Genomic DNA, 24,541 nt, shown 5'->3' with positions numbered 1-24,541 from the left:
TTCTGCTTTATGTACTTCATTGAACTGCAGAAATCTGCAATTGTACCTAAACATTTCAATGTCATAATTGGCTTCCAGCCATAAGATTATGTTAGCAAGAATTCTTACTGAACTGTAAAGTTTGAAAGAAGAATGGGTAACAGTGCAAAAATAAAATGAATAATAATACTGTAGAAAATGCAGTGACTCCTTTTACCATGTGAAACAGTGTAGTTCATACAAGAAAGCCAATGTTGTGGATTCCAGTGTTAGAGTTTGGAGGAATATGGCTTGTGGAAGGTCGAAACTAATTAATGAGCTCTACTGTATTCTGAGTTAATTGGTTTTATTTAGAACACTGGTGATTGTGGGAATGCAGTTACTGAACATGTTACCAATCACAATGACTTCTGTATGGCCAGTCTTCGGGGAGAATTTGTCATGTGCTTAGTGATGTCATTGCCCATGTTATTGATGATGTCATATGTGATGTCAAGTGTGACAGGAAACATACACATAAGGGCACAGAGTTAAGGTTGCGTGGCAACCTTTTGGACATTTGCAAACAAACCTTAACGTTACTTTAACAAAGTTTTTGCCATTGAATTTCCAGTTTTGCAGAAGGTATCTTGGAAAATCAAACAACCAACAAGAAGTATGTAAAGATTTTTTTAAAAGCCAGGTTTATTGAGGCAAAATCAAATGTTGTTAATCCCTGCCCCTGAGGCTAGAGGAGGGAGGAAAGCAAAGACTGTCCCTGGAGTCCCCAGCAATGGCTGTCCTGATGGCTGGAGAGGTGGGGACAGCAAGGACTGTACCTGGATGGAGAGGTGGGGATAGCAAGGACTGTAACTGAGGCTGGAGAGGTGGGGACAGCAATGGCTGCCTTGGAGGCTGAAGAGGTGGGGACAGCAACAGCTGCCCTGGAGGCTACAGAGGTGGGGACAGCAAGGACTGTACCTGAGGCTGAGGACGTTGAAGAAGCAATGGCTGTACCGAGGCTGGAGAGGTGGGGAAAGCAATGGCTGTACCTGAGGCTGGAGAGGTGGGGAAAGCAACGGCTCTGTACCTGAGGCTGGAGAGGTGGGGACAGCAATGGCTGCCTTGGAGGCTGGAGAGGTGGGGACAGTAACATCTGTACCTGAGGCTGCACATGTGGCAACAGCAACGGCTGTACCTGAGGCTGGAGATGTGGCGACAGCAACGACTGTCTTGGAGGCTGGAGAGGTGAGGACAGTAACATCTGTACCTGAGGCTGCAGATGTGGCAACAGCAACGGCTGTACCTGAGGCTGGAGAGGTGGGGACAGCAATGGCTGCCTTGGAGGCTGAAGAGGTGGAAGCAGCAATGGCTGTACGTGAGGCTGGAGAGGTGGGGACAGCAACGGCTCTATCTGAGGCTGGAAAGGTGGGCAAAGCAAGGGCTGTACCTGAGGCTGAAGAGCTGGTGACATTATTTGAACAATACTGCCGGGGAGCAGTTATTCTTCATGTTGTGTGGCTCTGTCCACTCTCTCTAGAAAGATCATGTAAGAATCCTGCAGGTTTTTAGGCAGAAGGATGCGTTGTGCGCAATTTAAGGTCTTATTAAAAATGAAACAATAACAATAACAGGTTACATGCATTTCTAAATTGAATTGCCCAAAAGTTTACTCGAAATGTATTAAATAGAATTTTGTATAGTTGTACTTTACTGTACTGTCTTGACGAGTTTTACACATAAACAATTGCAATACGAATATTACTACAGTTGTATTGTCACTATTAATAATATACTGTATTGTAATGTTTTGGGTTTTTATTTTAGTTTTTTTTTTTTTTTTTTACCGGCTTTAGACTACTCGCTGCGAGTAGTATTAATTTATTTATGTTCTCAATTCATGCTGATTGATTATCATCATCAGCCATGTCTTATACTTTCTAAAAAATATATTGTTATTGACCCATTTCCTTAACAAAAGTTCAATAACTTTTTATTTTACTCGTGGATGTTCTTCTGCTGTCTGATACATCCTTATTTCAGGGGTTTCTTAAATCAACACAAATGATTAATAATAGCTTTTACCCACTTGTCAGTAAATTACTTCGCGTTGTGAAGAAGGTATCAAACATTCTGTAGCAGTTGAAGAACAACTCCGTGGACCAGCGCGCGCTGTTAATTTAAAAAATCTCAAACGTCCTTTGGCAGCGATATACAGTAAACAAATAGCAGAAAGTGTTAAATGTATGTGCTTAAATATGGAATATATAACACGCATACATATAATAGTATGCATTTGTATTTTATTCTATTTGGCAAAACATTATCTTCTCACTTTTTTTTTTAGAACCTACGCTATACAAGATCATAACCATTTACAGTATTGCGTTTACAAGTATTGACAGACTTCTTTCTTTTTTCGTATCCAGCAGGCAGTATGTATTTATTTTATGTGAATCAATGTGTTCCTCGATGAACAAGAGTTTTGTTCAAGCTGGGCCATGTAAAGCTGTCAGTCAGATCATTAGTTTAACAAAGCAAATTACAACTTTGATAGAAACAAATAATCACAAACCCAATAACAACGATCTTCAATAAACAAAAAAGCATTGGAGTTTAAAATAGGAGGTGTCATAACAAATACATTGTAGTCTTTATTATTTTGTAGACGCCTTTATCGGAGGCTTACATTTTATTATTTAACTAGTGCTTAATTTGTGCCAGGGCTCTCCAGGGCTGAGCCACGGCACCTCTTTCCCCCTTTAGTTATGAATGTTTTTTGTTTTTTTTCGCTGGTGAGCAACAATACAACCCGTAATACTGTAAAGTGCCACTGCATTCTCTGTTTCACTTGTTCGTTTCTCTGACCGCTGACGCTGTGTGTGTGTGTGTGTGGAATGGAACACGGACAGTTTCGATGAACTCCCGACTGTATCATAAAGTGAGTGGGGAGGAGAAAAACGTATTTCCTAAATGAACAAATTATTATTAGTTTCCCCAGTACTGAAGGCACAAACACTAATTATTATCACTGATTACCAGTTTTATCCAGACAGAAACACAGATCTGACCCGTGTGTGCTGAACTATAGGCTATTCAATGTCTCCCTATTCAGTGAAATGGAACGGTTGAAAGCAACGCTGCCAAGCACTGACGTCAGACAGAAGTGACGTCAGACCGTTATCTTTTTTGGTTCAATTTTGGTAAAACCGGGACCCCCCCAAAAATATAAATACCCCCGTTGCACATCTACACTCCCGGGACTATGCCTATGCCAAGTGTGGTTCCTTAATTAGCAGTACTGTTTGAGATACAGGTGTATATAAAAGCGTCTTAATTTTTCTTTTTTTTTTTTTTTTTTTTTAAACAGCTGTTTTTATCGCCACGCTGTATCTCAAAAAGTATTTCACCAAATGCTACCCCGTTAAAAGGGTTTGTTGAGCCTGTCAATCCGACCACACACACCAATTTTCATGCATATCGATGAGGATTTACCCCCCTTTTGAGCTGGTTGTAAAATCGACTTTAAACAGAACCTTTGTTCAAACCGCACAGACATAATATATATATATATATATATATATATATATATATATATATATATATATATATATATATATATAATATATATATATATATATATATATATATATTAAATTTAGTAGACGACAATTTCTTTTTTTTTATTGTTTTCTCCTCAATTTAATAATGTCCCATTATTTTTGTTTAGCTCAGCTCACCGCTACCACCCCTGCGCTGACTCGGGAGAGGCAAAGACGAGCAAACGCTGTCCTCCGAAGCATGTGCCGTCAGCCGACCGCTTTTTTTCACACTGCAGATTCACCATGCAGCCACCCAAGAGGTACAGCGTCGGAGGACAATGCAGCTCTCGGGAAGCTTACAGGCAAGCCAGCAGGCGCCCGGCCAGACTACAGGGGTCGCTGGTGTGCGGTGAGCCGAGAACACCCTGGCCGACCTAGCCCTCCCTCCCCCGGGTGGCGCTCGGCCAATTGTGCGCCGCCCCCTGGGAGCTCGCGTCCTCGGTCGGCAAAGGAATAGCCTGGACTTGAACCGACGATGTCCAGACTATAGGGCGCATCCTGCACTCTACGCGAGTGCTTTTACTGGATGCATCACTTGGGAGCCCCCATATTGAAGCATATTAATTAGTTATTGAATAAGGGTGAAACGTAAGAGGATATTGTGTCAAATTGTGAAAATACATACATTAATAAATACATCTAGGGGCTCCCGAGTGGCGCATCCAGTAAAGGCGCTCCACGTGGAGTGCAGGATTCGCTCTATAGTCTGGACGTCACGAGTTAGAGTCCAGGCTATTCCTTTGCCGACCAAGGACGGGAGCTCCCTGGGCCGAGCGATGCCCGGGGGGAGGGAGGGCTAGGTTGGCCAGGGTGTCCTCGGCTAACCGCGCACCAGCGACCCCTGTAGTCTGGCCGGGCGCCTGCGGGATTGCCTGTAAGCTGCCTGAGAGCTGCGTTGTCCTCCGACGCTGTAGCTCTTGGGTGGCTGCATGGTGAATCTGCAGTGTGAAAAAAAGCGGTCGGCTGACGGCACGCGCTTCGGAGGACAGTGTGTGTTCGTCTTCGCCCTCCCGAGTCAGCGCAGGGTTTGGTAACGGTGAGCTGAGCCTAAAAATAATTGGCCATTTCCAAATTGGGGAGAAAATAATAAAAAAAATAATAATTGGCAACGACTAAATTTATAAATAAATAAATAAATAAATAAATAAATAAATAAATAAATCTAAATTAATAAATATATAAAAGCAGAAATAAACAAATACATGCAGACATAAAACTAGAATGGAAGTTTCTGGAGAAACTTCGTCTGCGTTGTAAAACGCGACAGGTCAAAAGTCAAGATCAAGGTCATTTTTGGATATGGCATACTTGGTTTTCTATACAGTTTCTATAGTAAACATGACTATCTGCAGTGTTTAAGGAGCAATTTACTGTCTTATCTGCAGTTATAAGATTTGGCCACCAGAGGGCAGACAGAGAAAGTTGGAATGTGGCATTTTTCTGGGCACTGCGCCCACATTTCAAATCCGATCACTACAAAATGTAATAGAAACTAAAATCAAACATATTGGAAGAGCTGAGCGAAAACATCGAGTTGATTGGTTGAAAACTGTAGGAGGAGAAGCTGTCCACTATTTAGCGGTCATTTCTGAAATAGCAAAATGTCCATATCTGGCTCTGGGAAGGTCATAGGGCAACGGAATCCGCGTTGACTTTTAGGAAACCAATGGGTTTCTATACATGATCAATAGTAACTATGACCCTATCTTGCCCCTATAAGGAGTTATAAGCTGTTTAATATTTGGGGGGCCTGTTACCCCCAAATCCACCACTCCGATCGCCACCAAAAGTAATAGCAACTCAAATGAGATAGAGTGCAATACTTGTGCAAAGTTTTGAGTTGATCACTTCAAAGCTCTAGGAGGAGATGCGTGCGGAAGTTTTGTCAGAAACATGGAATAATAATAACTAGAATGGAAATTTCTGGAGAAACATCGTCTGCTGTTACAAGATTTGGCCACCAGAGGGCAGACAGAGAAAGTTGGAATGTGGCATTTTTGTGGGCACTGCGCCCACATTTCAAATCCGATCACCACAAAAATTAATAGCAACTAAACTCAAACATATTGGAAGAGCTGAGCGAAGAAATCGAGTTGATTGGATGAAAACTGTAGGAGTAGGAGCTGTCCAGTTTTTCGCTGTCATTCTTCAAACAGATAAATGTCCATATCTAGCTCTGGGAAGGTCAAAGGTCAACGAATCCCGTGTTGATTTTTAGGGAACCAATGGGTTTCTATACATGTTCAATTGTAACTATGACCCTTTCTTTCTCCTAAAAGGAGTTATAAGCCATTTAATTTTGGGGGGTCATGACCTGTTACCCCCAAATCCACCAGTCTGATCGCCACCAAAAGCAATAGCAACTCAAGTGAGATAGAGTGCAGTAGTTGTGCAAAGTTTTGAGTTGATCAGTTCAAAGCTCTAGGAGGAGATGTGTGCGGAATTTTGTTGGAAACTGGAATAATAATAATAATAATAAAGAAACCGAGAGAAAACAAGGTCTGCGTTTTACAACGCAGACAATAAAGAAACCGAGAGAAAACAAGGTCTACGTTTTACAACGCAGACAATAAAGAAACCGAGAGAAAACAAGGTCTGCGTTTTACAACTCAGACAATAAAGAAACCGAGAGAAAACAAGGTCTGCGTTTTACAATATGTTTATTTATTTATTCATGTATTTACTTTTAATTGTGTCACAAAATATCCTCCATAGCCTTTTACATTTTCACATTCCTTTTTACATTTCAGCAGTGTCAAGTCAGATTGCACTTGATTACACTGGGCTGCAAGCATAGCTTACTTGTATCAGCATTAACACAGCAAGACTGTGTCAAGCTCACATTCAGACACGCTCAGCGAAAGTCGCTTGATGAATACTGGGGGAAGTTTTGTTGAAAGCCCTTTTAGCCAGTTTTAATTGATGTTAATAGTTAGACTCTTTCTGGACATTTTGACAACATTCCTCATTTACTGGCAGAAATCAAAGCAGTCTTCAAAAAAATGAAAAGTAATGTTTCCCTGGAAGGAGTCGGAGGAGTCTGTGTGAAATGGTTAACTGACAGAAGGGAGAGTACAAGTGACTGTAGAGCAGACTAAAAAAAACCTGATCGTGTTTCAGCAGTATGAGTGCAAAGCATTATCTGCAATGGTGCAGGACGAATGTGTTGTCTAAGTAATGAACAATGTTTCCTGGATAAAAGCTGCCTCTCCCCCATTTCATTAACTACCAGATCAAGGTCCCACTCAGCACCGCTCACGTTTTTTCAAAAGGACGCCCTTCTGTTCGTAATGGCTTTTCTGTTTACCTTGGCTGACAGAGCTAGAGTAAACATTTTGCTTGAGCTGTCTGCAGTGACAAAGGCCCTGGACTGAATCCTTTGATGTACGAGGCGCCCGTGAGCCATCCCCTTCTTCACCTCTCAATGCCGAATCTCAGAAGAGCTTCACAATGAACAGATCTCATAGAAACGCCCAGGATGTGGAACTGACACATCCCAGTTACTGTGAAGGGAGAACTGGGGTGTCATTGCAACAAAGTACTTTACAAATATTTGTTTTATTTAAAAGTAAAGCTAAGTTAAACAAATAAGTCTTAAGACAATATTTATCACAGTCTAGTAATCCCTAATAAACTACAGGAGAAATTTCTAGAAGCAAATCACCTTGCATACGCGCCCTTGCCTTCGTCTCACACAGCAGTTTCAAGGACTGAAATACGCCTCCTTGCCTTCGTCTCACACAGCAGTTTTAAGGACTAAAATACGCCTCCTTGCCTTCGTCTCACACAGCAGTTTCAAGGACTGAAATACGCCTCCTTGCCTTCGTCTCACACAGCAGGACTGAAATACACCTCCTTGCCTTCGTCTCACACAGCAGTTTCAGGGACTGAAGAGTTTGGGGAGACTGTTAGGGTGACTGCTAACACAATCTCTGCTGCTTTCTTTCTAACTGAGTTCTCCACCTTGTCCCTCTGTTTCAGACACGATGGACTCCTGGCGAAGGGAGGGCTGTACTCCAACATGTGGATGAAACAGCAGCAGGGTCAGGACTCGGACTCTGCCTCTGACACAGAGACCAAGGACAGGAGCACAGAGAAGCTGCAGCCCTCCAGCTCTGTTGCACGCAGGAGCCAGTGAGAACAGGGGAGTCCCAGTCAAATACACTGTTTTGTACAAGCACAGTGAAATCAGCATTTTAGCATCGTCACTGGTCCCCTTTCACCTGTGTATTTTCTGGTTCTTTGAATGTATTTCAAATAGAACTCTTTAAAATGGTATGTGTCTTTCTGGTACCTACTCACTTCCTGCACTATCCGTCTATCCAGTGTTGTAGTTCCAATCAGAGCAGGTTCACGATGGAAAGTGTTCAGCTACCAGGAATAGTGAAGCAAATTTAAGAAATTCCAATCACAAGAGGAAGGAAATCAGTGTTGTTTTTGCTGGTGCAATCAACTTTAAACTGACAGCTTGCTGTATAGCCATGGTTACATTCTGACTGACTCACTGATACTTCTGGGGGGCCATAAACTGTACAGCTGGGACAAAATGAAGGGATGCTTATTGTTGAATAGAGAACATATGATGTGAGTGTGTCTGTACCTGACTGTCTGTGTGAGTGTTTCCGTGTCTGTACCTGACTGTCTGTGTGAGTGTTTCCATGTCTGTACCTGACTGTCTGTGTGAGTGTTTCCATGTCTGTACCTGACTGTCTGTGTTTCCATGTCTGTACCTTACTGTCTGTGTGAGTGTTCCCTCCGTCTCCATGTCTGTACCTGACTGTCTATGTGAGTGTTCCCTCCGTCTCCATGTCTGTACCTGACTGTCTATGTGAGTGTTCCCTCCGTCTCCATGTCTGTACCTGACTGTCTATGTGAGTGTTCCCTCCGTCTCCATGTCTGTACCTGACTGTCTATGTGGGGAAGGCAAACTTGTGGCCAAAACAAGCAGAATCAAAACTCCAGCACTGATGTTTGTTTTGTAACCTTTTTGTGGCACTACCAGTTCCAGTCGCACATTTCTGTAATATATTCTCTATACTATCCCAAGTGTGTCATTTCCAAGCAGGGGTTAATATTAGCTGTGGACTTTAACAGTGTGGGTGTGTTGGATTTATTATGTTTCAATATGACATCAAGTGGTAATAACAGGACATCATGGGAAGCAGTCTTTGTGGAAGAAAGCTGTATCAGTAATGCACTTGAATTGCAGGTGGTGGTAAATGTTATTTTTTATGATTGTGTTTTTTCAAATCAACACAGGAAAGTAATACATGTTTTTCTTTACTTCCAGTCTTGGGACACTGGAAATGCTGGCTGTATTTTGGGTGCATTGTTTGTGTGTAACAGCAAGGGGTCCTGTTAGGTATTCTGAACCCTTGAGTCAGAACCTGTTACCATTCCTCTTTGCTGAAGTTTCTTAGGGGGCTGTTCATAGATGCATTTTCAGGGGATGGGCAAAAAAGTAGAAAAGCTGCTGACAGGGTCCAGGCAGCCTGGGGCAGCACTGAGAAGAGCCTGCAGGGCGTTTCCATTGCTCTGGAGGGTTGCATGATCTTTCCTCAATGAGTATTGCTTTCATTCCCATTGAGAATGGAAATCTGCCGCAAAGTCTGTTCTCCAGGATGGTCTGCCTAGCAATCAAACTATGATACTGTTCTTGCTGAACATTAATAATTAGGGCTGTCATGTTTAACACTATCAGACATCGTGCCCATGTAGATGCAGCTTTTCCTTAAAGATAATAGATAGTAGACCTTGATATAGATACAGCCATCTGACATTTGGTGAAGATAGTTTGCAGCAGATGGGAATGATGTCACATTAAATTTAGCTACACTGTTTCATTATTCTTATTTAACTATATATATATATTATTAAAGTAAGTACAGGGTGCTGTGTAAGATGCAAGTTGATTTTCACCTGCTCAAGGTCAGAGCGGCCAATATTTTCATATATATGTACATATACATGGATGAAGGTTATATTTGCATCCTGAGCCATTCGGAAAAAAAAGTGATAATACCACAGTAGTGACGTCAAAAAGTGATAATTCCTCTAGAGGAAAATATACTTGAACTTTGACCCATTCGACTCCTCGAGACCATCACTTTCAATTCAAACACAAAATATCTCGTTTTCAATCACTCGACAACATCCACAGTACATAAATGTTCATTAATTATCAACAAAATGAGCTGGTACATTCGTATCTCAGAGAAACTAAACGAATGACAACATAGAACGTCTCTACGAACTGAAAAAACTCTTTATTAAAAAAAAAAAAAAACAGCAGTGTGCTGCTGAACCTCGTCTTCTTTAATATTAGCATCACATCCATGTATTATAAAAAATAATAGATGGGCCTCTTCAGTGAGTTACAGGAAAACAATTCCATCTCAGGTTTCTGTGACAGTTTATAAACTCGACTTTCAGTCTTGTAATTTATGACGTCACAGAAACCCAAGATGAAATTATTTTCCTGTAACTCACTGAAGCCCCTCTATTATTATATATATATATATATATATATATATATATATATATATATATATATATATATATATATATATATATATATATATACAGTACTGTGCAAAAGTTTTAGGCAGGTGTGAAATAATGCTCTAAAGTAAGAATGCTTTCAAAAATAGACATGTTAATAGTTTATATTTATCAATTAACAAAATGCAAAGTGAGTGAACAGAAGAAAAATCTAAATCAAATCCATATTTGGTGTGACCACCCTTTGCCTTCAAAACAGCATCAATTCTTCTAGGTACACTTGCACACAGTTTTTGAAGGAACTCGGCAGGTAGGTTGGCCCAAACATCTTGGAGAACTAACCACAGTTCTTCTGTGGATTTAGGCAGCCTTAGTTGCTTTTCTCTCTTCATGTAATCCCAGACAGACTCGATGATGTTGAGATCAGGGCTCTGTGGGGGCCATACTATCACTTCCAGGACTCCTTGTTCTTCTTTACGCTGAAGATAGTTCTTAATGACTTTCGCTGTATGTTTGGGGTCGTTGTCATGCTGCAGAATAAATTTGGGGCCAATCAGATGCCTCCCTGATGGTATTGCATGATGGATAAGTATCTGCCTGTACTTCTCAGCATTGAGGAGACCATTAATTCTGACCAAATCCCCAACTCCATTTGCAGAAATGCAGCCCCAAACTTGCTTCACTGTTGCCTGCAGACACTCATTCGTGTACCGCTCTCCAGCCCTTCGGCAAACAAACTGCCTTCTGCTACAGCCAAATATTTCAAATTTTGAATCTTCAGTCCAGAGCACCTGCTGCCATTTTTCTGCTCCCCAGTTCCTGTGTTTTCGTGCATAGTTGAGTCGCTTGGCCTTGTTTCCACGTTGGAGGTATGGCTTTTTGGCCGCAAGTCTTCCATGAAGGTCACTTCTGACCAGACTTCTCCGGACAGTAGATGGGTGTACCAGGGTCCCACTGTTTTCTGCCAATTCTGAGCTGATGGCACTGCTGGACATCTTCCGATTGCGAAGGGAAGTAAGCATGACGTGTCTTTCATCTGCTGCAGTAAGTTTCATCTGCTGCAGTAAGTCTTCAGCAACCTCACCTTGTCAGCTGAGTTTGGCTGTTCCTCACCCAGTTTTATTCCTCCTACACAGCTGTTTCTGTTTCAGTTAATGATTGTGTTTCAACCTACATATTGAATTGATGATCATTAGCACCTGTTTGGTATAATTGTTTAATCATACACCTGACTATATGCCTACAAAATCCCTGACTTTGTGCAAGTGTACCTAGAAGAATTGATGCTGTTTTGAAGGCAAAGGGTGGTCATACCAAATATGGATTTGATTTAGATTTTTCTTCTGTTCACTCACTTTGCATTTATATATATATATATTCAAAGTAATCTGATGTGAGATTGTAAACCAACAGTAACTATATATATATATATATAATCTCTATTTGCATTGAAAATTAATGTCATTTTAGATTTTCCCTATAGATTGTGTGTGTGTGTGTGTGTGTGTGTGTGTGTGTGTGTGTGTGTACGGCCTTCACAATGAACAAGAATATGATGTCTTGAGGGACCTGCCTTGTCTGAGGAGGTGCTCACATTCTTTGCTTGTCCTGATCTCCACTGCCTCACCTGCGCACAGGAGCAGCCTGTCTTGCCTGCTCTAACAGACTGTACTGTGCTTTTCAATGAGCTGCTTTCTTCCCCATTTCAATCAAACATACTGTACTGTAATAATCTAAGCGGGCTCCTCCAGCCTGAAACAACCACCCCCAAAGAGACTAAGAATTCAATTCATTTCTCAAGGGGCTTTCCTGCTCAGTGTTTCATGTCAGTAATACGGACACACTGAAGCCTAAATGGACTGTTCCATAACCCCTTAGCCTCCCCCGTCAACACATCTCTGCTAGAGCAGCTCCCCGACATTGTCCAGGTAAGTCAGTCAGTACCTTCTGAACAGGTCTGAGTCCAGGATGTTTTTAGAATTAGCAGTGCCCCTTACACCCTGTTGCCTATATTGGAACGTTATTGGCTAGTTTCACAGACCCCAATTAGAAGTAATCATGGACTGCTCAGTGTTAATTTAGGTATATGGGGGTAATCCAAGATTAGAGCTAATCAGGGTGTGTGAAACTAGCCATAAATCTTTTTTGTTGTTTTTTGTTTTTATCAAAAGGTTGTATTGAAAAAGTGGAATAGTACTACTTTATTGTAATCTTTTTTGCATGTATAAATGGGTGGATGTCCCTAATCTTTATATTTCATTATTAATAAATGATGGTTGTTGGAACATAAGTCTTTATGCAATTCTTAATTGATTTAACCTTTAAATTCTGAAAAATTATTTGTAACTTTTTAAAAGCATGAGTTTGCGTGATACCTAGAGTAGCCTAGGTCCTGATGAAGGGGTAACTGGGAAACCTGACCTGTAATATAAAATCTGATGTGAGAAATGTGGGTGTTATATTTGATTGTGATTTGAGTTGTGAGTCTGATATTCAAAACACTTCAAAAGTGTCTTTTTATTTATTGATTGCGTTTGTATAGCGCTTTTTATACAAAAGTATTGCAAAGCACTGTACAGTACATAGCAGAAAAAAAGAACAAACCACAGTACATTTGTATAGCGTGTCAAACAACTGCCATAATCTGGCCATTTAAATAACAGTATACACATAATAATACAAAAGCAGCAATTTTAAAGTTACATTAAAACCCACTAAGACAAGAAAGCCATTTTATAAAAATGTGTTTTTTTAGTCTTGACTTGAAAACTAACGGTCCCATCTTCCCTGACAAACGCAGGCAGAGCATTCCATTATTTAGGAGCTCTACAAGAAAAAGCCCTGCCTCCCGTGTTGCTTTTGTTGACCCTAGGAATAACCAGCAGCCCCGCATCCTGTGATCTCAGGGTGTGGTTTGGAAGATATGGGGTCAGTAACTCCTGCAAATAACTAGGTGCTAATCCATTCAGGGCTTTGTAAGATAACAGCAAAATCTTAAAATCAATTCTATACTGCACAGGGAGCCAGTGTAAAGAGGCCAAAACAGGGGTAATATGATCACTTTTCCTGGTTTTAGTCAGAATTCTAGCGGCGGTATTCTGAACAAGCTGCAAGCGGGATACCACACGTTTTGGGACACCAGAAAAAAGTGCATTACAATAATCAATTCTAGATGAAACAAAGGCATGCATTAGTCTCTCAGCATCAGATACAGAAATAACACTGTGTAACACTTTTTTTTTTTTTGGTTCCTGGGTAGTAAGTGTTATTTCCTAATTGCTTATGCCTCAAAAGTATAGAAAATGGCTATTATTCCCCACAAACTTTGCTTTTGTGACCAGGACAGTGATATTTTGAAATTTACCTATTTTCCAGAACATTCCAGATAGATTCAGTGCTGAGTAAACTTGGAGTAACTTTTAGAACGTTCTAGAACTTTCCAGTAATATAAATAGTAGTATAAATACAGGGGCCTTAAGCCCACCAGTTCAGTTTAGTTCCAGCTGCCTAAGTGGATACATATCTGCATTTTTCTGAGATGGCATCAAGAGGCTGCAAGCATCCGGCAGACACATTTTGCTATGTCTGCGGCCAATTTATCAAGACGAGCGAAAAAGTACTCCGTGGAAGCATCTGCTAAGATGTGTGAGGCCTACAAGGCATATTTCGGCATGCCTGTCGGGGATCAAGACAAACCCTGGGCACCTCATTTCACCTGCGAGCACTGCAAAAAAAACTCTGGAAGGTAAGATGGACAATTGTTGCTCGGAATTTTATGTTCTAAAATTTGTTAACATTTTTAAAATTGTAAAAGTTTTTAATTTTAAAATGTTTTACAATTTTCAATGTTATTGAAAAAATATATCATATATGAAAAATGTTGCGAGAATCTCTTACACATTAGTCATGGGTGAAATAAATGTATTTTTGTAGGATGGTACAGAGGGGAAAAGAGAGCCATGAAGTTCGCTATCCCAAGAATTTGGCGGGAACCCACTGACCACTCAAGCAACTGCTACTTCTGCATGGTGGACCCTTCCAAGACCGAGTTCTCTGGGGAGGAACAACGTCAAGTGGGAGCCACTGGTGGACCCCCGGAAGGTGCTGATGCCACCACTGCACATCAAATTGGGCCTTATGAAACAATTTGTCAGAGCTCTAGATAAGGAGTTGGCAGCCTTCAAGTACCTTCAAGAATTCTTCCTAAGCTGTCTGAGGCAAAGGTCAAAGCCGGTGTCTTCGTCGGACCACAGATAAAGAAGATCCTGGTGTGCAATGAATTCCCCAAGAAGCTCACTAGTAAGGAGAAAGCGGCTTGGAACAGCTTTGTCGCAGTGGTTCGGGGCTTCCTGGGCAATCACAAGGCCGAAAACTATGTGGAGCTGGTTGAGACTCTGGTGAAGAACTACGGCACAATGGGCTGTAGGATGTCCCTCAAAGTCCATATCCTTGATGCTCATCTTGATAAATTCAAGGAGAACATGGGAGTGTACTCGGAGGAGCAAGACGAGCGCTTTCACCAGGATATACTGGACTTTGAACGCTGCTACCAAGGACAGTATAACGAGAACATGATGGGAGACTACATTTGGGGGCTGATTCGTGAAAGTGATTTACAGTATAATCGTAAATCTCGAAAAACTACTCACTTCTAAATCTTCTGTAGTCATTTTTGTATTACTTTAGTATAAATACATGTTAATTTGGATTCATATGTTGTTTTTTTCTGACTTTATGTGAACGAAAAGACACAAATTCGCCCGTTTTCTTATTGGAAATAGGTAAATTTCAAAATATCACTGTCCTGGTCACAAAAGCAAAGTTTGTGGGGAATAATAGCCATTTTCTATACTTTTGAGGCATAAGCAATTAGGAAATAACACTTACTACCCAGGAACAAAAATTGTGTTACATAGTGTAATAGGTCTAAGTTTGGCTATATTTCTCAAATGGTAAAAAGAGTCTCAAATGAGAGATCAGGATCAAAGATGACCTCCAAACTCTTAATTTCTAGTTTAAGTTTAATGAGAGACTGCAAGGGTCGAGCTCATGTAATCCCACATTTCCTTTTAGTTGGTTCTGTGAGCCCACTAGCATAACCTCTGTTTTATCTGAATTCAACATTAGAAAATTCTGTGACATCCAATGCTTGATGTCTGTGAGGCAAGTAGCTAATACCACCAAGGCAGAAGAAATTCCTGGCTTTAGGGACAAATATAGCTGGGTATCATCAGCATAGCAGTGGAAGTTTACTCCGTGTCTGCGGATAATATCACCTAACGGTAGCATATGTAACGAAAACAACAAGGGACCTAGAATGGAGCCCTGTGGAACACCACAGACAACTTCCGATAATGCTGATGTTACCTCCCTGTGACAGGCTAGCTGCAGGGGTTACGTCAGGCCAGAAAGAAACACACAGACAGACAGTACTCGGGTTGAAAACTGAGTCGCTGCGGCGCTCAGTATGTTTATTGAACAAAATAAAAGGTTTAAACAGAAAACAGGACACAGCACTTGAGGCCAAAATAAATAGACAAAACGGATTAACACTGAGTGAAACGTGCATCTGTATATACAATTGTGCTGGGATTCAATTACCAATTAATTATTCACTTGAATCCCAGCACGTGAACTAAATCTGTGCAACCCCATGCTCAGGTATTATTAACTACTTTAAATGCACGTGAAGTGAAGTGCAATCCCCGTGCCTAAATACAATTATACAATTTAAATACTTGTGCTCATTACCCACATTATATCCCGTGTACCAACTACAATACACCAACATTAACACACGCAACATACAACATAAAACACAAAAATACACACAGGGGCGGGGCACATTGCCACATATACCCCCCCTTGTGCACAGCACACATGGCCTCAACGGCCACCCCCCCCCCTTTAAAATCCCCAAAGTCTCGCTCAAAGTCCTGGGCCAAGAACAGGGACTTCAAGGGGTTCACGGGCGGCAATGTTGCCAGTAGCCAGGCTGCTACTGGCAATGCTGTCAGCGTAACTGCTGACAGCTCCCAGGCTGACTCCTTCAGCTGGGGCAGTCCTGGCAGCGGAAAGGCTGCTTGGGGGGTGGTCTCCTGACCTCCCCCCTTCTTCGTAGCCGGCAGCTCCCTTTTGTGGGGCTGCGGCCACAGTACTTCCGGCAGCGAAACTGCTGCTGGGGTTGGTGGTCTCTAGACCTGCCCCACCTTCTTCAAAGCCGGCAGCTCCCTTTTGTGGGGCTCCAGCCACAGTACTTCCGGCAGCGAAAGTGCGGCAGTGGGAGCAGGTCTCCTGACCTCCCCCACGATCTCCGGCAGCGAAACTGCTGCTGGTGTTGGTGGTCTCCGGACCTCCTCCCCCTTCTTCGTGGCCGACAGCTCCCCTTGGTGGGGTTCCAGCCACAGTACTTCCTGCTGTGATGTGAAGCAACAGGCAACCCCAGGCGATGTGGAGCAACAGGCAACCCCGGGCGATGCAAGGCAGGCATCCTTGGGCGAAGCGAGGCAGGCATCCTTGGGCGGTGCGAGGCAGGCATTCTTGGGTGGTGCGAGGCAGGCATCCTTGGGTGGTGCCAAACTCCTCTGGTGGTGGAAGTGGGAGCGGCAAGCAATCTTCCCACAGCGGTGAAGGCGGAACCATCAGGTATTCATCCTCTGCTGGTGGAGGTGAGAGGGGCAAGCAGTCCTCCCACGACGGTGAAGGCAGAACCAGCAGGTATTCACCCTCTGCTGGTGGAGGTGGGAGGGACAAGCAGTCTTTCCACGGCGGTGGAGGCGGAACCAGCAGGTATTCACCCTCTGCTGGTTGAGGAGGCCGAGGCAGCTCCTGCTGCTCTGTTCCTGCCGGTGGAGGTGATGGAAACAGGCAGCTCCTGCTGCTCTGTTCCTGGTGGAGGTGGTGGACGCAGAGGCAGCTCCTGCTCCTCTCCTCCTGGTGGCGATGGTGGTGGAGTCAGAGGCAGCTCCTCTTTCTCTGCTGGTGGACATGGGGACAGCAGGCATTTTTCCTCTGCTGGAGACCCTGCTACCTGGGCTGTTGTTCTGTTTATAGCTGCCTCCAGGTAGCTGAGGACTAACTCCACACCTTCCTCCAAGGTGTTTGGGGAGTGTTCCCTCTCATATGCCTCCCATCGCTCCCTGCCCATCAACCACACTACCCGGATGGCTATGGGCATAGACTGGGCCTCCAGCCCAGCATTGTCCAGGATCCAGTCCCGCAGCCTGATGGCGTCTTCTGCCATTGCCCCTTTTTTTTTTTTATTTAAATTTTTTCCCGCAGTACTCTCTCTAGCCTGAGTCCTGGAGGCGCTGTCGTCCCGTTTCTTACACCATGTGTGACAGGCTAGCTGCAGGGGTTACGTCAGGCCAGAAAGAAACACACACAGACAGACAGACTCAGGTTGAAAACTGAGTCGCTGCGGCGCTCAGTATGTTTATTGTACAAAATGAAAGGTTTAAACAGAAAACAGGACACGGCACTTCAGGCCAAAATTAATAGACAAACAAAATGGTTTAACACTAAACAAACTGAACGACCAGACAAACAAACACGATGAGTCTAAACACTTATTTACTTTACGTTTTATTTTCTCCTCTCCACACCTGTTCTCCACTCACCGAACACACAACCCCAAGTGAGTGAAACATTACCCACATTATATCCCGTGTACCAACTACAATACACCAACATTAAAACACGCAACATACAACATAAAAAACAAAAATACACACAGGGGCAGGGCACATTGCCACGCAGCCCCAATAGAGACGAACTGAAACCTATCATAAAGATAAGATTTGAACCAGGATAGGACAAGGCCAGACAGTCCTACTGTGCTTTCAGGATGATTCAGTAGGATGGAATGGTCTACAGTATCAAAGGCAGCATTTAGATCAAGAAGAATTAAAACTGATGGAAAGCCCAAGTCATAGCTTATCAGTAGATCATTCACAACTCTGACAAGGGTCGTCTTGGTGCTATGTGCAGCACGAAAACCAGACTGAAACTTCTTGAATATACCATTAAGAGTTAGAAATGTTTGTAATTGAATTGCAACAACTCTCTCTAGAACCTTATCTAAGAATGGTAGGTTGGAGATTGGCCTATAGTTATTGAGGACTTTAGGGTCCAAATTGTGTTTCCTAAGCATAGGCTTTACCACACCTTAAGTGTTGAGGGAACTATACCGGAGGAAAGTGAACCATTTCTAATTTATAAAAGGTGGATAGTAATAGCACCAAGAACATCTTTGAATAGTTTTTAGGAATAGGTTCAAGAGAGCATGTAGCAGCTCTCATTGTCGAACTAGCTCTGTCAGTTCCTGTAAGGTAATCAAAGAAAAAGCCCCCATAGTAGCCTTAATAGGTGTAGTTGGTAAAATTGAGCTGGAGTCCTCCTTAATAGAAGGTGTCTGTGGAATCTCATTTCTGATGTCTTGTTGTCACAAAGACGGCTGCAGTGGGTGACGTCAGACCAGAAACAGGAAGTAACACAGACAGACAGTAGTGGTGAGTGAAACTGAGACGCAGTGGTAGCGTTCAGAAGGTTTATTGCAAAATAAAAAGGTTTTAAACACAAAACAGGACACGGCACTTGAGCCAAAATAAACAGACAAACAAAACGTACTGACACACAAAACAAGCTCCTGCTCTTCTGCTCCTAGTGGCGGAAGCGGTGGGGGTGGGAGCACCGTGTAGTCTCCTGGCGATGGAGGTGCAAGCAGCGTGTAGTCTCCTACTGTTTCAGGGGACTGGTGCGGCTCTGCCTCTCTTGCAGGGGACTGGTGCGGCTCTCCCGCTCTTGCAGGGGACTGTGGTGGAGGCAGAGGCAGCTCCTGCTCCTCTCCTCCGGGTGGTGACGGTGGGGGAAGTGATACCAGCAGACGTTCACACTCTGCTGGTGGATGGGAACCCAGCAGGCATTCACCCTCTGCTGGTTGACACGGGGACAGCAGGCATTCTTCCTCTGCTGGTGGACACGGGGACAGCAGGCATTCTTCCTCTGCTGGTGGACACAGGGACAGCAGGCATTCTTCCTCTGCTGGTGGACACAGGGACAGCAGGCATTCTTCCTCTGCTGGTGGACGCGGGGACAGCAGGCATTCTTCCTCTGCTGGTGGACATGGGGACAGCAGGCATTCTTCCTCTGCTGGTGGACACGGGGACAGCAGGCATTCTTCCTCTGCTGGTGGACACGGGGACAGCAGGCATTCTTCCTCTGCTGGTGGAGGTGGAACCAGCAGGCATTCTCCCTCTGCTGGCAGCTTGGGTCCTAGGGCTGTGGAAGCACCGACTTTCCCCTCTTGGGCTATGGAAGCACCGACTCCCCCCTCTTTGGGCTGTGGACGCACCGACTCCCCCCTCTTGGGCTGTGGACGTTCGGGCTCCCCCCACTCAGGCGTAGGACGTTCGGGCTCCTCCCATTCAGGCGTAGGACGTTCGGGCTCCTCCCACTCAGGCGTAGGACGTTCTGGCTCCTCCCACTCAGGTGTAGGACGTTTGGGCTCCTCCCCTTTAGGCGCTAGAGAGGACAACAGCCTTGCTAGTAGCGGTGCGGGGCACCTTTTTAACACCGCCTGCATCTGCTGTGCTGATGTTACTCTGGGGCCCCCTTGCTTCTCCCGATCCAGCAGCCAGTCGATCACCTCCTCTGTCACTGGCCTGCAGGATGGGTGCTGCTGTTGCTTCCTCTCTAGGCTCTTTCCTCCCTCCATTTCTTCAAAAAAAAAATCCATTTATTTTTTATTTTTTCCTCTTTCCAAAAAAAACACACTGTACTCCTTCTCTGGTCTGCGTCTAGGAGGCGCTGTTAATCCCACGATGACACCACGTGTGACAAAGACGGCTGCAGTGGGTGACGTCAGATCAGAAACTGGAAGTAACACAGACAGACAGTAGTGGTGAGTGAAACTGAGACGCAATGGTAGCGTTCAGAAGGTTTATTGCAAAATAAAAAGGTTTTAAACACAAAACAGGACACGGCACTTGAGCCAAAATAAACAGACAAACAAAACATACTAACACACAAAACAAACGGACGAACGTTAAACAAGTACCGTGATGCCACTTCCAGCACGCTGTAGCAATTGTTATTTCTAACCTCTTATCTCCTCTCTCTCTCTCTCTCTCTCTCTCTCCCGTTCTCCACTCACGAACACCCAACCCCGAGTGAGTGAAACGTGCACCTATATATACTGTTGTGCTGGGATTCAATTACTAATTAATTATTCACTTGAATCCCAGCACGTGAATTAATTATGTGCAACCTCGTGCTCACATATTATATACTTTAAATGCATGTGAAGTGATGTGCAATCCCGTGCCTAAATACAATTATACATTTTAAATAACTCGTGCTGCACACACCCATTTATATCCCGTGCAGCCATCTCTATACACCAACATTAACACAGCACACGTAACATACAACACAGAAACGCACACAGGGGCGGAGCACATTGCCACACTTATATTTTATTTTTAAAGAAATTTAAGAAGTCATTGCAGCTGTGAGAGGAGCCAATGTCAAGGGCAGGGCTATTAGGGGAAGGATTCATTAATTTATCTAGGGTAAAAAGAAATCTAGGATTATTTTTATTTGTTTCAATTAAATTAGAATAATATGATGATCTTACTAACGCCAGAGCCTTCCTATATTTAACCAGGGATCCCTTCCATGCGATGTAATGAACATGCAGTTTAGATTCCCGCCCTCTCCATTCTATTTTACGACCCTCATATTTCATCTTAAGAGTTGTATCATTGAACCACAGTGAGCTTTTTTCAAGACACTCTCCGAGTTTTGATTGGTGCTACAGTATCTAAGATACCAGTCAAGGTGGTGTTGTAGGTATTAACCACCTCATCTACTGATAGTGGAGTGATAATGAGCTCAATACATCAGAAAGCTTAACAGCAGTAGAGTAATTAATTAGCTGGGATTTAAATGTACGGTCCACAGCCTTTGTAGATACTGGCAGATTCACCTCAAAAAGTTTGACAAGATGATCAGAAATAGTAATATCTAGGGTTATGGCGTTCTTAACAGATAAACCATGAGAAGTTACCAGCCTTAATTAATCATTTAAGCATTTATTCAATTACTGACTCCAGCCACATTCCCATGTGTTTTTGCAGGAAGGATTTAACTCCTTCCCTGCCACCCAATATTCCCCTCACACACCCATACCTGTGCCTTTCACCCTCCCACACTGCCACATGACCTAATCTAACATTTTCTTTTGAGCTGTACTGCCTGTTTGCATTTCCTTCAGCCAGATACCAGAAAAATAATAAAAATATACCAAGAGTATTACTGTAAATTACCTGTTGCACCACAACCTGGAATACTGTATTTAACAGATCAATTTTTTGTTACTGTAAGTTTTCAAGTTTTAGACTAACAAAGGTAACTTACTGAGTGCTATTTTATTTAGCTTAGCTGAAGAGAGATGTAATGCTATTTGAAGCCAACAGGTGTGATTTAAAACCCCTAGTTTACACTATGCCATGCATTGAGTCTGGGAGTGAAGAAGAACATTCTGGTTCTTAGTATGCTAGCAGGGAGCAAGGTGAGAGAATGGGACATTAGTGTCAATATCAATGAAGCATTACTGTAAGAAATAACTAAGCGTAATGCTATAATGCGTTTGTTGTCTTTCACACACCCAGAGGAGCTGGGCTTCAGAAGCCTTTCTCCTGTCCCTGCTTAGATGCTACTGAAGGACAGCAGTGACTGAAAGTCATTACAACAAGCCATGATCCGGAGTGATCCTGACATTACAACAAGCCATCATCCAGAGTGACCCTCACATTACAACAAGCCATGATCCAGAGTGACCCTCACATTACAACAAGCCATGATCCAGAGTGATCCTGACATTACAACAAGCCATGATCCAGAGTGATCCTGACATTACAACAGCCATGATCCGGAGTGATCCTGACATTACAACAAGCCATGATCCAGAGTGACCCTGACATTACAACAAGCCATGATCCGGAGTGATCCTGACATTACAACAAGCCATCATCCAGAGTGATCCTGACATTACAACAAGCCATGATCCGGAGTGATCCTGACATTACAACAGCCATGATCCGGAGTGATCCTGACATTACAACAAGCCATGATCCAGAGTGACCCTCACATTACAACAAGCCATGATCCAGAGTGACCCTCACATTACAACAAGCCATGATCCAGAGTGATCCTGACATTACAACAGCCATGATACGGAGTGATCCTCACATTACAACAAGCCATGATCCAGAGTGACCCTCACATTACAACAAGCCATGATCCAGAGTGACCCTGACATTACAACAAGCCATGATCCGGAGTGATCCTACCACAAGTTTAGTGGTAAATAGAACGGTAGTTCCTCACGCCAAGTTATCAGCGAAGCGCGAAACTCTATACAGCAAGGATAGTTTACGTGTTTTCAGGGTATTGGTGCAGCAAAAGTAAATCAGCCAAAAGCACCATTTCACTTTTAATTTGTAGTTCCCAACACTCTTAGGTGAAATGTAGAAAAAAAAGTCAATACCTGTGTAACAGGGCGAGCAGCCCTGTACATTGTTTATTTATTTTTAGATCGGGGTCTCCCCCTCCGCCCCTGTGCAGAGTATTGTTTTTGTTTATTATGATTTATTGTATTGTATTTATGTCGGCGAGTGCCGTATGTTTTATTGTATTGTATTTATGACGGCGTAGCGCCGTGTTATTGTTTTGTTTATTTTTAAAACGTGTCCTGGCAGAGGCGAGATCGGTGCTCGTCCTCTGCCAGGAGTAATAATTAAAACTCGTGCAGAAGGTGGCCATCTCCCGAATTAATTAGGTGATTTAATTTGTTGCTAATCGGGAGATGGTCACCTGTTATAAAAAGCCTGCAGATCTCCAACTCAGGGTGGGTGTCAGAAGGAGAGAGTGTGTGAGAGGAGACGGAGTTACTTAAAACGAAACTAAATCATAGCATACAGGAACAGTGACAGCGACTGCCCAGCCTGACCTGTATGGTTCATGGTTTATTTATTTTGGATTTTGTGTTCGTGATTTGTTTTTGTTTACCCTCTTATTTTGCTCTGTGAGCAAGTGTTCTTTTGTTTAAATATTTATTTTATTTTTGGTTGCTTTAAATAAAACGGCGCCCGCGCCACTGCACAATACCTTTTTGTTTTTGTTGTCCCTTCTTCTGCCGTGACGTCAGACCCTCAGCCATTCCTGTCACACAAAGTGTCCTGCGTGGGATTGCAGCGCCTCCAGGACGCAGGCAGAAGAGGGTACTGCATCTTTTTCATTTTTTTTTTTCGTTTTTTGATTGTGTGGAGTGAAGAGGAGGAAGGAAGATGGGAGGAAAGAGGTTGGAGGAAGCTTCGTGGTGCCTGCACTTCACAGAGGTGAGGCACTACCGGAGGGAAAGTGCTCCACAGAGGCCACCTCTCCAGAGAAGGATGGAGAGGTATGAGAGCTGGCTGAGGGACCCCAGCGCCCCGCTGTGGTTAAAAACAGAGGGGAGACATCTGCTGGGGGACAGCAACCTGGATATCCTCTTGGACTTCGTTAGGCTGGAGCCAGAAGTTCAGGAAAAAGCCATCACCAGAGGATATCCAGGGCTCATAGAGGCCTTGGAGAGGATGACCCAGATGGTCGACTGGGTCTACCAGGAGCGAGAGGGGAGAGCGCGGAAGGTGAGAAGGAGGCAGAGAGGGAACACAGACCTGGAATGGGAGGAGCCCGAACGTCCTGCGCCTGAGTGGGAGGAGCCCGAACGTCCTGCGCCTAAAAGGGAGGAGCCCGAACGTCCTGCGCCTAAAAGGGAGGAGCCCGAACGTCCTGCGCCTAAAAGGGAGGAGTCGGTGCGTCCACGGCCCGAGAGGGGGGAGTCGGTGCGTCCACGGCCCGAGAGGGGGGAGTCGGTGCGTCCACGGCCCGAGAGGGGGGAGTCGGTGCGTCCACGGCCCAAGAAGGGGAAGGCCGAAGGCCCACAGCCCAGGTACACGCCAGCAGAGGGAGCATACCTGCTGGTTCCACCTCCACCTCCGTGGGAGGACTGTGAGTTGCTCCCACCTCCGTCAGCAGAGGGAGCATACCTGCTGGTTCCACCTCCACCTCCGTGGGAGGACTATGAGTCGCTCCCACCTCCGCCAGCAGAGGGAGCATACCTGCTGGTTCCACCTCCACTGCCGTGGGAGGACGACATGTCGCTCCCACCACCACCAGCAGAGGGAGAATACCTGCTGGTGGCACCTCCACCGACGTGGGAGGACTGGGTGTCTCTCCCACCTCCACCAGCAGAGGGAGCATACCTGCTGGTGCCACCTCCGTCTCCGTGGGAGGACTGTGTGTCGCTCCCACCTCCGCCAGCAGAGGGAGCATACCTGCTGGTTCCACCTCCACTGCCGTGGGAGAACGACGTGTCGCTCCCACCACCAGCAGAGGGAGAATACCTGCTGGTGCCACCTCCGTCTCCATGGGAG

General features: G+C 44.1%; 1 protein-coding gene across 2 annotated transcripts in view; it reads left to right on the top strand.

The window, feature by feature from the left end:
* LOC117412335 (ATP-binding cassette sub-family B member 6) overlaps positions 1 to 10,043 on the top strand; it is a 101,270-nt gene extending 91,227 nt beyond the window's left edge. The window contains exon 19 of one of the 2 annotated variants that reach the window (XR_009329688.1): positions 7,542 to 7,678. Coding sequence is in view for 1 of the 2 variants with exons in the window: in XM_034020630.3 (XP_033876521.2) it covers positions 7,542 to 7,698 (157 nt within the window). In the remaining variant the exon portion in view is untranslated. Of the gene's footprint in view, positions 1 to 7,541 lie in introns of both variants that reach the window. The other variant, XM_034020630.3, reaches the window with a different exon arrangement.
* Positions 10,044 to 24,541: the final 14,498 nt, after the last annotated feature.

The sequence above is a fragment of the Acipenser ruthenus genome, chromosome 10 (genome assembly GCF_902713425.1).
Source record: "Acipenser ruthenus chromosome 10, fAciRut3.2 maternal haplotype, whole genome shotgun sequence".
Taxonomy (NCBI): domain Eukaryota; kingdom Metazoa; phylum Chordata; class Actinopteri; order Acipenseriformes; family Acipenseridae; genus Acipenser; species Acipenser ruthenus.
Note: the sequence above shows the minus strand (reverse complement) of the source record. Positions and strands in the feature narration are given on the sequence as shown.